This window comes from Penaeus japonicus, unplaced genomic scaffold (assembly GCF_977035675.1).
Source record: "Penaeus japonicus unplaced genomic scaffold, GWHDUDI00000001_assembly GWHDUDI00000010, whole genome shotgun sequence".
Lineage (NCBI taxonomy): Eukaryota > Metazoa > Arthropoda > Malacostraca > Decapoda > Penaeidae > Penaeus > Penaeus japonicus.
Genome location: NW_028234412.1, coordinates 5,333,026 through 5,345,884, shown reverse-complemented (window position 1 = coordinate 5,345,884; position 12,859 = coordinate 5,333,026). Strand labels below are relative to the sequence as shown.

Genomic DNA, 12,859 nt, shown 5'->3' with positions numbered 1-12,859 from the left:
GCGTCAGTTCGAAGCTTGGTGGACAGTACACGTGGCTCATGCGTCACGCCCCCCGCCCACGACGCATATTATGACGCCCCCTCATCACGCCCACCCACGCCCGCACTCCATGGAGAAACTCGCGTCTGAGCCCATTCACCCCGCGATACAGGTTGGTTGGGTTGTTTGGTTGTTTGTTTGTGTGTGTGTGTGTGCATTTATTTCTTATTCTGTGTGTATGTGTATATGAATGTTTGTGTATATGAGTGTATGTTTACTACCTCCCTTATATATATTTTTTATTCATCTATTCATTTATTCATTCACTTCATCTACATAGGGCCATAATTATAAATACACCCTTTCCATTTGATTCCAAAAACACATACAGATACCAACACTTAATCCACATCTTCCCACACTTAATCCACATCTACCCACACTTAATCCACATCTTCCCACACTTAATCCACATACATCCACACTTAATCCTTCCAGCCAAGCAACCACACCTCCACGCACATACCAACACGTCTAACAGCCTGACCACCAAGACAACAATTTTCAAAAATCATACCAAATATCAATTTTTTTTCCCCCTCACCCACAGCAAACAGTGACCAGTCAATATGGACCTCAGAAGACAAGGATGCGAACCAGTTTTGACCCGGAGTTGGAGTTGCCTCGTTTACATCGTTGGTTCGCCGAAAACCAGCACCCTACCCGGCTGCAGGTACGAGTTTATGTGGGTTGATGTACACGCATGCATATACATTTCTATCACACGCATATATATACATATACGTATATATATACATATTTACATACATACATACATACATACATACATACATACATACATACATACATGCATGCATGCATGCATGTATGTATGTATGTATGTATATATAATATATATATTATATATTACTATTCTATATATATATATATATATATAAATATATATATATCTATATATTATATGTATATATATATATATATATGATATATATAAATATAATATATTTATATATATATATATATATATATATATATATATATCACTATATATATATATATATATATTTATATATTTATATATTTATATATTTATATACATTTTTACACACACACGCACACACACACACACACACACACACACACACACACACACACACACACACACACACACACACACACACACACACACACACACACACACCCACCCACCCACACACACACACACACACACACACACACACACACACACACACACACACACACACACACACAAACACACACACACATACAAACACAAACACACAAACACACATCCATGTTCCTCTGTCTTTGTTTCAGCGTATAAATATTGAGAGTTCATGTACCCAGTGAGAGAGAGATAAGCTGACAGACAGACAGACAGACACCATTTGAAAGAGACCAAAGGGACACCCAATAAAATTACAGTGACTCAGCAAAAAGTAAATGATTAGCAGTAGTGCAAGATCACATAGCTGTTTCTTTCAAAGGGAGAGGAGGAAAATAGAGGAGAAGGAGGTGGAGGAGGAGGTGGAAGAGGAAGATAGAGGAGAAGGAGGTGGAGGAGGAGGAGGAGGAGGAGGAGGAGGAGGAGGAAGAAGAAGGAGAAAGACTAGGAAGAGGAGTGAAGAGGAAGAAATAGGAAAATGAGGAAGAGGAGGAGGAAGTGGAGGAGGAAAGAGAGGAGGAGGAGGGGGAGGAGGAGGAAGAGGAGGAGGAGGAGGAGGAGGAGGAGGAGGAGGAGGAAGAAGAAGAAGAAGAAGGAGAAGAGGAGATGGAGGAGGAGAAGGAGGAAGAGGAAAAGGAAAAGAAGGAGGAGGAAGAGGAGGAGGAGAAAAAGGAGGAGAAGGAGGAAGAAAAAGAGGAGGAGGAAGAAGGAGAAGAGGAGGAGAAGGAAAAAAGGAAGAGAAGGAGGAGGAACAAGAAAGGAAGTAGAAGGTAGAAGAAAATATACGGAGTCCTGCGCCCTTCTTCGTCCCCCTCCCTGCCGACTCCTTTTATCTCCCTTCCCCAACCCGTCCCCCAAGTGTCCTCAAAATGTCTATGGATATATCACCGACCCCAAACCAACTGTATCCTTAGGGATACCCCCCAAGAAACACCCATCCCACCCTAATGTTATACATAAATAAAGGATGGAGACCTCTTTCCGAATCTCTAAAAAGACACAATTCTAATCCGCTTCCTTCGTCATTAATATCTCATTTATTACAGTCATCGTCGTAAATCCTTTTAGATCTAGCATCACTACAGAGAGAGAGAGAGAGAGATTATAAAAACACCCCGGTTACGGGGCGTGTCCGGACCAACGTTACGGGCTAAAGTACATGGCAAATGTTTACCAACGTTTATTTATATTTTTTTTATTTTATTTTCCTTCTCCCTTTTACTCCCAGATTCAACAATACGTCACGGAGCTAAACGGACTTGAGTCACGGCGAGGCAGGAAGCCACTGGATGTTAGCAACGTTGTTTACTGGTTCAAGGTGAGTGGGAAACGTTTTCGTGTAGAGTTCTTGGTGAGTGGGAAACGTTTTCGTGTAGAGTTCTTGGTGGGTGGGAAACGTTTTCGTGTAGAGTTCTTGGTGAGTGGGAAACGTTTTCGTGTAGAGTTCTTGGTGAGTGGGAAACGTTTTCGTGTAGAGTTCTTGGTGGGTGGGAAACGTTTTCGTGTAGTTCTTGGTGGGTGGGAAACGTTTCCATGTAGAGTTCTTGATGAGTGGGAAACGTTTTCGTGCAGAGTTCTTGGTGAGTGGGAAACGTTTTCGTGTAGAGTTCTTGGTGAGTGGGAAACGTTTTCGTGTAGAGTTCTTGGTGAGTGGGAAACGTTTTCGTGTAGAGTTCTTGGTGAGTGGGAAACGTTTTCGTGTAGAGATCTTGGTGAGTGGGAAACGTTTTCGTGTAGAGATCTTGGTGAGTGGGAAACGTTTTCGTGTAGTTTTTGGTGAGTGGGAAACGTTTTCGTGTAGTTCTTGGTGGGTGGGAAACGTTTTCGTGTAGAGTTCTTGGTGAGTGGGAAACGTTTTCGTGTAGAGTTCTTGGTGAGTGGGAAACGTTTTCGTGTAGAGATCTTGGTGAGTGGGAAACGTTTTCGTGTAGTTCTTGGTGAGTGGGAAACGTTTTCGTGTAGTTCTTGGTGAGTGGGAAACGTTTTCGTGTAGAGATCTTGGTGAGTGGGAAACGTTTTCGTGTAGTTTTTGGTGAGTGGGAAACGTTTTCGTGTAGTTCTTGGTGGGTGGGAAACGTTTTCGTGTAGAGTTCTTGGTGAGTGGGAAACGTTTTCGTGTAGAGTTCTTGGTGAGTGGGAAACGTTTTCGTGTAGAGATCTTGGTGAGTGGGAAACGTTTTCGTGTAGTTCTTGGTGGGTGGGAAACGTTTTCGTGTAGAGTTCTTTGTAAGTGGGAAACGTTTTCGTGTAGTTCTTGGTGGGTGGGAAACGTTTTCGTGTAGTTCTTGGTGAGTGGGAAACGTTTTCGTGTAGTTCTTGGTGAGTGGGAAACGTTTTCGTGTAGAGTTCTTGGTGAGTGGGAAACGTTTTCGTGTAGAGTTCTTGGTGAGTGGGAAACGTTTTCGTGTAGAGTTCTTGGTGAGTGGGAAACGTTTTCGTGTAGAGTTCTTGGTGGGTGGGAAACGTTTTCGTGTAGAGTTCTTGGTGGGTGGGAAACGTTTTCGTGTAGTTTTTGGTGAGTGGGAAACGTTTTCGTGTAGAGTTCTTGGTGGGTGGGAAACGTTTTCGTGTAGAGTTCTTGGTGGGTGGGAAACGTTTTCGTGTAGTTCTTGGTGGGTGGGAAACGTTTTCGTGTAGAGTTCTTGGTGAGTGGGAAACGTTTTCGTGTAGAGTTCTTGGTGGGTGGGAAACGTTTTCGTGTAGTTCTTGGTGGGTGGGAAACGTTTTCGTGTAGAGTTCTTGGTGAGTGGGAAACGTTTTCGTGTAGTTCTTGGTGAGTGGGAAACGTTTTCGTGTAGAGTTCTTGGTGAGTGGGAAACGTTTTCGTGTAGAGTTCTTGGTGAGTGGGAAACGTTTTCGTGTAGAGTTCTTGGTGAGTGGGAAACGTTTTCGTGTAGTTCTTGGTGGGTGGGAAACGTTTTCGTGTAGAGTTCTTGGTGAGTGGGAAACGTTTTCGTGTAGAGTTCTTGGTGAGTGGGAAACGTTTTCGTGTAGAGTTCTTGGTGAGTGGGAAACGTTTTCGTGTAGTTCTTGGTGGGTGGGAAACGTTTTCGTGTAGAGTTCTTGGTGAGTGGGAAACGTTTTCGTGTAGAGTTCTTGGTGAGTGGGAAACGTTTTCGTGTAGAGTTCAAGGTGAGTGGGAAACGTTTTCGTGTAGAGTTCTTGGTGAGTGGGAAACGTTTTCGTGCAGAGTTCTTGGTGAGTGGGAAACGTTTTCGTGTAGAGTTCTTGGTGAGTGGGAAACGTTTTCGTGGAGAGTTCTTCGTGATTGGGAAACGTTTTCATGATTGGTTTATTGTAGAGCTCCTACTATCTATCAATCTACCTACCTTTCTGTCTATCTATCTGTCTGTCTGTCAGAATGTCTTTCTGTCTGCCTATATGTCTATCTACATGTCTGTATGTCTGTCTGTCTGTCTATATGTCTGTTTGTCTGTCTATTATCTCGTAACCTGAAAATAAACTAGTCATCACCATCTCCTTATTCTTAAATATTTATCTCCCAGCAACTGTCCCTTTGATCTATCAGAACCTCAAACATATATGTGGGTTTATTTTATCCTTCAACTTCTTAAATCACTTTAATTATAATGTTGTTGAGTGATCGAGACTAGGGTGCTAGGTAGCCAGTGCGTGTATTTTTTTTCTTTTTTTTCTAATAATGTTTTGCAGATATTTTTTGTTTGTTTGTTTGTTTGTATTTTATATTTTCATTTTTGGTTGGTGTACTGGTTATTCTGAAGTCTTTCTGTTCTTTTCACGATTTTTTTTCTTAATTATCAGTTTATTTCAATGTTTCTCTAACTCTTTTTATTCACGTTGTTTTTTTCTCCTACATTTATTTACACACTTAGCTTAATCTCTCTTTCTCTCTTCCTCTCTCTCTCTCTCTCTCTCTCTCTCTCTCTCTCTCTCTCTCTCTCTCTGTCTATCTATATATATAAATATCTATTTATCCATCTATATGTATATTTATTTATCTCTCTCTCTTTGTCTTTCTCTCTCTCTCTGTCTGTCCGTCTCCCTCTCTCTTTCCTTCTCTCTCTCTCTCTCTTTCTTTCTTTCTCTCTCTCTCTCTTTCTTTCTCTCTCTCTCTCTCTCTCCCTCTCTCCCTCTCCCTCTCTCTCTCTCTCTCTCTCTCTCTCTCTCTCTCCCTCTCTCTCTCTCTCTCTCTCTCTCTCTCTCTCTCCTCTCTCTCTCTCTCTCTCTCTCTCTCTCTCTCTCTCTCTCTCTCTCTCTCTCTCTCTCTCTCTCTCTCTCTCTCTCCCCCTCTCTCTCTCTCTCTCTCTCTCCTCTCTCCTCTCTCTCCCCTCTCTCTCTCTCTCTCTCTCTCTCTCTCTCTCTCTCTCTCTCTCTCTCTCTCTCTCTCTCTCTCTCTCTCTCTCTCTCCCTCCCCCTCTCTCTCTCTCTGCACAGTGTAAATTCAGTTTATACAAGTCGACGCCATTGGTTCTGTACTATTCATGTGAACAGAACTAATTAAAGCAGTTTTGTTATGCTCTCATTAAGTACACAAGTTTCTTTAATTCGACTAGGTACTAATTGCGCTACTTGTCGAATTAAATAATCGCCCTTAGACACAATAGGGAAAATAATAAGACGCAACATACTTGAGGTTAGGCACTAGGACACCACCCGTGCATAGGACTATAGGATCATATTATACAATTAACAAAGGCAAAGGACAAATACTATTTATTACGATTAGGATTTTATTTCTCATGACAAGATTCATGGTTATGATATAGTGCCGAGACTTGTGGTTGTCATTGATGATGTTATCCTCGTGGTGTCAAGGTTTAGCTGGAGTATCACGTCATCCCATATACACTCTTATTAAGACGCGTGTGATGTCGGGGCTGTGGGTGGATTATACTGTACATTTTTTTTTTTTTTTTTTTTTTTTTTTTACTTGTAGTGCACTTCGTATTTTAGTATTTTTTTTTGCTGATGTTCCTTATATTTGCTGAACTCTATCTCTCTCTCTCTCTTTCTCTATATCTCTTTCTTTTTCTCTCTTTCTCTCTCTCTCTCTCACTCACTTTCTCTTTCGCCCGCCCGCTCTCGCTCACACACACTCACACACACACACACACACACACACACACACACACACACACACACACACCCATACACACACACACATTCAAAATAAGCCCCTCTCATTCCAACCAAGTAACTAACCTCATCTCTCTCTCTCTCTCTCTCCCACGCCCACAGAACGCGCGGGCGGCCTACAAGCGCCAGGAGTTCCGCGCCATCAACGGCCTCAAGTCACCCCCACCCGACGAGACGAGCATCTCCGATAACGATGACCACCACGACACCTACCCCCCGCCCACCCACAACGCCCACAGCCTCGCCAGCTCGCCGCCCACGCCTCACGAACACGCCCATCTCCAACACCAACATCACCAACAACAACAACAACAACAGCAACAACAGCAGCAACAACAACAACAACAGCAACAACAGCAACATGAGGATAATCAGGTACTGTCCCCGTTTTCTTGCAAAATCATCAATATTCCATCTCTTATATCTCCCCCTCCTCCTCCTCCCCCTCCCCCCCTTCCCCTCCCCCCTCCCCCCGCCGTCAATTCACGCCCCTTAAACCTTCTTCAGGAGGAGGAAGATCAACGAGGCTCCGGAGGCGCGGGTTCAGAACCGTCGGACAGCCTGCAGGGGCGTAGCCAGGCGGCAGGGAGCTCAGAGGGGGGCCAGACCTCGGGCGGAGAGCGGTGCCCCCCCGAGAGTGACGTCGACATGAGCGAAGACGAGGATGACGTCAGATCACGTGACAGTGTCAGCGTTACCAATGACGGAAAGGTGAGCTTGGCGGAGTTTAGTTATGTTGTGTTAGAAAGATAGAGTAAGAGGGAGAGTGAGAGGGTGAGTGAGTGAGTGAGAGAGAGAGAGAGAATGAGAGAGAGAGAGAGAGAGTGAGAGAGAGAGAGAGACTGAGAGAAAATGGAGGAGAGAGAAAGAGAGAGAGAGAGACTGAGAGAAGAGAAAGAGAGAGAGAGCGAGAGAGAGAGAGAGAGAGAGAGAGAGAGAGAGAGAGAGAGAGAGAGAGAGAGAGAGAGAGAGAGAGAGAGAGAGAGAGAGAGAGACTAAGAGAAAAGAGTGGGGAGAAGAGAGAAAAAACAGAGAAGAGGGAAAAATATTAGCAAACATATTAATCAACAGACTTTCTCATGACAAAAAAATAAAAAATAGAAATAATAATAATAAAATAAAACATTCGTACGACAACTATCACATCCGTACGATACCCCACAAACAAACCATACGACATGCCTGAGGTACGATAACACATATTTTTCTCTCATCTTCTACAGTGTTCCCCTCCACCCGTGGTATCCCCAGGGGCTCTATCTCTGCCCCCATACCCCCCCATACCCGGCCTGGGGCAAGGGGGAATGGACCGACTGCCATACCCAGTAGTGCCAGGCTCGCTTCTCCAACACTCCATGATGTATATGGCACACTATATGCCACAGGTAAGGGTGCCAACGATAGAATTATTTTTGATTTTTGGACCGTTGATTTTCGAATTTCTTTACATTTTTCGCATTATATTTTATATATTTGTTTCGTTATTAATTCTTTATTAGCAAATTTTGATAGTCGTTAGTTTTTTGTTTTTTGATAGTGGTGCAATTTAGCAACGGCGAAGATTGTAGTCACGTAATATTTTAAGAAGAATGATAAAGTGACCAAGGAAGTGAGTGGAAAAAGAATAGTAATAAAGGAAATTTATAGTATTATTAAATATAGACATAAAGTAAATGCTTGAAATTCTATGATTTTGTATTTCTAAATAATAATGATAATAGTGATGATATAGATAATGTTAATTGTAATTATAATGATGATTAGGAATGATAATGATAAGATCAATGACGATGATAATGATATTATTATTATCATTGTTATCATTATCATTGACATTACTGTTATGATAATAAAAAAGTTATACTATTTATTACCAGTTGTTATTGTTGTTGCTGTTACTTTTATCATTATCATTATCATCACTGTTAATATCATTATTATTATTATCATTATTATTATTATTATTGCTATTATTATCATTATTGTTATTATTGTTATTATTATCATTATCATCATTATTATTATCATTATTATTATATTATTATCATCATCATCATTATCATCATTATTATGATCATACTTCAATACTTCGTGGGAAAATAAGGAAGGAAAATCAAGTAAATATCACAAACTGAAATAAACCAAAATAACTATAGAGAAAAAAAATATATATATATATTTCTCTCCTTCTTTTTCGTTCCTCTCCATATTCGTTACCACTAAAAATTTAAAAGCAAAACCACCACCTCCTCCACCCGTCTCCTATACCCTCCCCTCATCATCATCCCAACCATCCCCAACCCCTTATCTTATCTCTTCCCTTTTCTCTCTCCCCGTTTATCAGGTCTCGCCCTTCTCCGGCGGGCTCGGGGGCAGTGGCATACCGGAAGAACGGCGCAAACGAAACCGCACTTTTATCGACCCCGTGACGGAAGTGCCGCGTCTCGAGCAGTGGTTCGCGATCAACACCCACCCGAGTCATAATCTCATCCTCAAGTACACGGAGGAGTTGAACCGGATGCCCTACCGCCAGAAGTTCCCCAAACTCGAGCCCAAGAACGTCCAGTTTTGGTTCAAGAACCGGAGAGCCAAGTGTAAGCGGTTGAGGGTTTCGATGTAAGGTGGGATGGAAGAGGAGGAAGGAAGAGGAAGGAAGAGGAGGAGGAAGAGGAAGAGGAAGAGGAAGAGAGGAAGGAAGGACGAGGAAGAGGAGGAGGAAGGAAGAGGAGGAGGAAGGAAGGACGAGGAGGAGGAGAGGAGGAGGAGGCGGAAGGAAGAAACTAGAAGGAAGTGGAAGAGGAAGAAAAAAGAAGAAAGAACGTAGAAGATGGGACGATGATAAGGAAGGAAGAAGAAGAAGAAGAAGAAGCGGACGAGTAAGGAAAGGAAGTGTAGAAGTTGAAGTTGAAGATGGAAATTCCTCGTGGTGTTTTACAGAGTTGGATATTTGTAGGAAGAAAAAAAAGGTAAACAAACAAAAGAAAATGGAGTGGATTTTACCTTTCAACTTCACATCTTAAATGTATTGTAATTTAAGAGGAAAGATTTTTTTTTTCTTTTTTTTTTTCTTTTTTTTTTTTTTTTGTCGCACACAGACTCGAAACGCTCATGTGGGTGGAGAGTTGTATTCATAGACGTGTTTACACCTCTTCCCTGCCAGATAGAAAGACGTGCACAGCTTTACGCGCAAGCACCCGTGCGCACACCAACGCACGCACACCCGAAAGCAAATAAAGGAAAAACCCCCAAAAGAAAGGAAAAAGAAAACACAAACAGAATATAAGAAAAAAAAGAAAAGAAAAAGTCGTCAGCAGAAAAAAATAAGAAAAAAGATAGAAAGAAAGAGAAGCACAAGAGAGGAAAAAACGATAAAATTCGGAAAGATGTCTCTCAAGTGAACGATATGTCGAATAATTTTTCATCCTGATTCAGAATTTTAGGATGCGTTGTCAGGTCGAAAAAAGAATGATGGTGAAGACGAAGAGAAAATAAACAAGGTGAAATGACACTAATTTGGAACTGGCGGTGACTTTTTTAGAGGTCTTTGAAAATTGGACAACGGAAATACCTCGAGAAGTCTGAGTTATGAAAAGACACTTGTGAAAACAGTGACATTTCTGTTTGTATGTGTGTCTGTGGCTGTGTGTGTGTGTGTGTGTGTTTCCTGACGTACATGGCAGAGGCTAGTCAAACTTCTCTCTTCTTATTTACGGTTAAACGTTCTAAGAAAAAAAAGGAACACGTAGGTAATGCAAATTGGATCTTTCGAAATGCATCAGGTAGAAAAAAAATCGAAAAAGAGTTGGAAAAGAATAAAGAAAAGAGAAAGAGAAAGAGAGAGATATATAAACAAACCTTTTAATCTAAGGAATACAGGAACGCACACGAACTTACGCACGCTCGCACGCACGCACGCACGCACGCACTCACGCACAGCTAAACCAAATCGAATATATGGACCCATGACGTCAAGAGGCATAACAATCATTAACGCACCCAACCAGCACACTCCCCGTTAAATGCATTATTTTCCGTAACAAGATAATGTTCAAAAGACGATTTTTGTGTCTATGCGTTCAAGTACAGACCTATTCTGCGGGATCTTAGTGTGTAGAATATTATATTTAAATTCACTTTAAATATATTCGAGATGAAAAAAAGAAAGAGGAAAATGTTTGATAAACAATGTGTAATTGTGGTAAGGTCAAATTAAAGAAGAGTAGAGAAAGGAAGAGGAGAATAAATGTGAGGAAGAGAGAAATGAAATGATGTAAGAGTTGACGTAGTTTATGAAAGGGTCTCTTAACGTCAGAGGTGGCGCTAACCCACACCTAGTCGCCGCCATCTTTCCATAATCTCGCACAGGTATGATATGACGCACTAAACGTGGAAAAAATCGAATTATTTGGGAAGAGCAAGAGGGGGGGAAGTGTGATCCTATTGAACACTGAACAGGTTTCATACATATACCGTACATTTTTTTGACGGAAGTGTATAATCCCGGTAAGTCTGTTAGTCGACCTCTAGCGGCAAGTTGTGGAAGCGACTCGAGGGGTTGTGGAATAGCGCTCGTTCGCCCAGACGGTCGGTTACTACAAGAAGACAATAACAATTACGAATATTATTATTGGCTTGTAGTTTTGCTTAGGTAACTGAAGCGAACTATTATCACTATTTACTCACTTACAAAGAAAGACCTAAGAATCTGAAATTTGATATTATAATATGTTAATAGTCCTATACATTGAAGAAGAAGAAGAAAATGAAATATTCCAATGTAAAACTCAATTTTAGGTCAATTTCAAGAATATTATTGGATAGGGCGATATAGATAGGCCTCCTTTCCCCACAACAAACTATGTATCTAGATATGTTTTTCTTTTTTTTTTCTTTCTTTTTTTGAATTATCTAAACATTTTACGTTAATCCTTTACTGAACCCAGTGTTGTCGGTGTTAATATATTGTCTAGTCACTTGAAAGATAGAATGGGAAAATATGTATTAGATTCTAATCATATAATAAAACTTGAATCAATCGGACGAAAAACTTCATTTGCTTATTTATTGTTATTCGTAATCATTACTATCATTATTGTCATTATTATGATCATTATCATTGCTATTCGGAATCTTTGTATAATCATAAAAAAAAGATAGAGATTCTGTTTCATTATTAGCTTTGAAATTCGTCTTTCGAAGCAGTGGTTTCGAGTCAGTGACGTATGTGTCCGGACACTCATGATGTCATGTGGCATTGCAATCGTTTTATTGGTCCGCTGATGGTGGTAAATTCGTTTTTTTTTTATATTATGATATCTCTTCACGATTGGACACTTTTGATCACACATATACACATGTCTGCACGCTCTCACTTACGCACGCTAGCACATGCACGGCCACAAACTTACACACACACACACACACACACACACACACACACACACACACACACACACACACACACACACACACACACACACACACACACACACACACACACACACACACACACACACACACATATATATGTGTTAGTGTGTGTGTGTGTGTGTGTATGCGTGTAAACACATACTTACACACTTACACAACCGTATGTGTCGCAACATCTTCGTCTGGTTGAAAAGCGAATAAATTCGGAACTCCTTCCTCTGTTCCTTGTGATATTTTAATATAACGTGTGTGACTATGTAAATAAGATTGTTATATACTAAAGAAAAAAATTCAGGTGTCTATCTTTTACTTTTGATGTTCTTATATGTATTTTAAGCCGACTAATCGACGTTGGGTGTTGTAGAGTCAAACTCCTGTAGAAAACTCATTTTGTACATAGAGCAAGCGAAAGAGAGAGAGAGAGAGAGAGAGAGAGAGAGAGAGAGAGAGAGAGAGAGAGAGAGAGAGAGAGAGAGAGAGAGAGAGAGAGAGAGAGAGAGAGATTATTAGTTAATGAGGTTCTAATGATAACTAAAACAATACTGATGATTGTGTGACCAAAGAAAATCTAAAAAGAAAAATAACATAGATTTAAATTTAGCTAAAAAAAAAATAAAAAAACAACAACAACACAACTCTTTCTATCAATCTAGTCTTCAGTGTGAAGTGGAAGTCTATTTATAATAGTTTTCTTCTTAATATCTTCTTTCTCCTTTCCCATTTCTGTAAAAAAAAAGAAGATTTACAAGAAAAAAAATGAAAGAGCATATGGGTGACTATGCTATTGGTACCTCTAAGGAAAAGCCATAGTTTTTTGTCACAGTGTAAATACTCAGTTTTATATACATATATTTCTTTGTACGTTATGTGTATATAGGTCCTAGCTGCCAAAAAACAAAAAGTAAAAAAAAAAAAAATATTGTATTAAGAAAGGTTGTGGAATTCCGGTCTTTTTGTGTACGAAAAGCAAACAGAAGTAAAACAAAAAAAATAATGTTAATGTCAGGTTAGTATTTCTAAACATTTTTTTTTTTTTTTTTCAACCAAGCTTTTTATCCATGATAATCTTCGAAAGGTTACATTTATGTGTGTGTATGTGTGCGTGTGTATATGTATATATATGTA

The 12,859-nt window shown here is 40.4% G+C and overlaps 1 protein-coding gene across 1 annotated transcript in view; it reads left to right on the top strand.

The window, feature by feature from the left end:
• The window catches only part of LOC122255599 (SATB1_N and homeodomain domain-containing protein dve), a 41,722-nt gene extending 32,602 nt beyond the window's left edge, over nucleotides 1–9,120 (top strand). Inside the window, exons 2-8 of the mRNA XM_086541367.1 lie at nucleotides 1–151; nucleotides 590–712; nucleotides 2,415–2,504; nucleotides 6,407–6,679; nucleotides 6,812–7,015; nucleotides 7,528–7,689; nucleotides 8,649–9,120. The exon at nucleotides 1–151 is cut by the window's left edge and continues 53 nt beyond it. Of these exons, the coding sequence (XP_086397493.1) occupies nucleotides 1–151; nucleotides 590–712; nucleotides 2,415–2,504; nucleotides 6,407–6,679; nucleotides 6,812–7,015; nucleotides 7,528–7,689; nucleotides 8,649–8,924 (1,279 nt within the window). The 3' untranslated portion in view covers nucleotides 8,925–9,120. The remainder of the gene's footprint in view (nucleotides 152–589; nucleotides 713–2,414; nucleotides 2,505–6,406; nucleotides 6,680–6,811; nucleotides 7,016–7,527; nucleotides 7,690–8,648) is intronic.
• The last annotated feature ends 3,739 nt before the right edge of the window (nucleotides 9,121–12,859 follow it).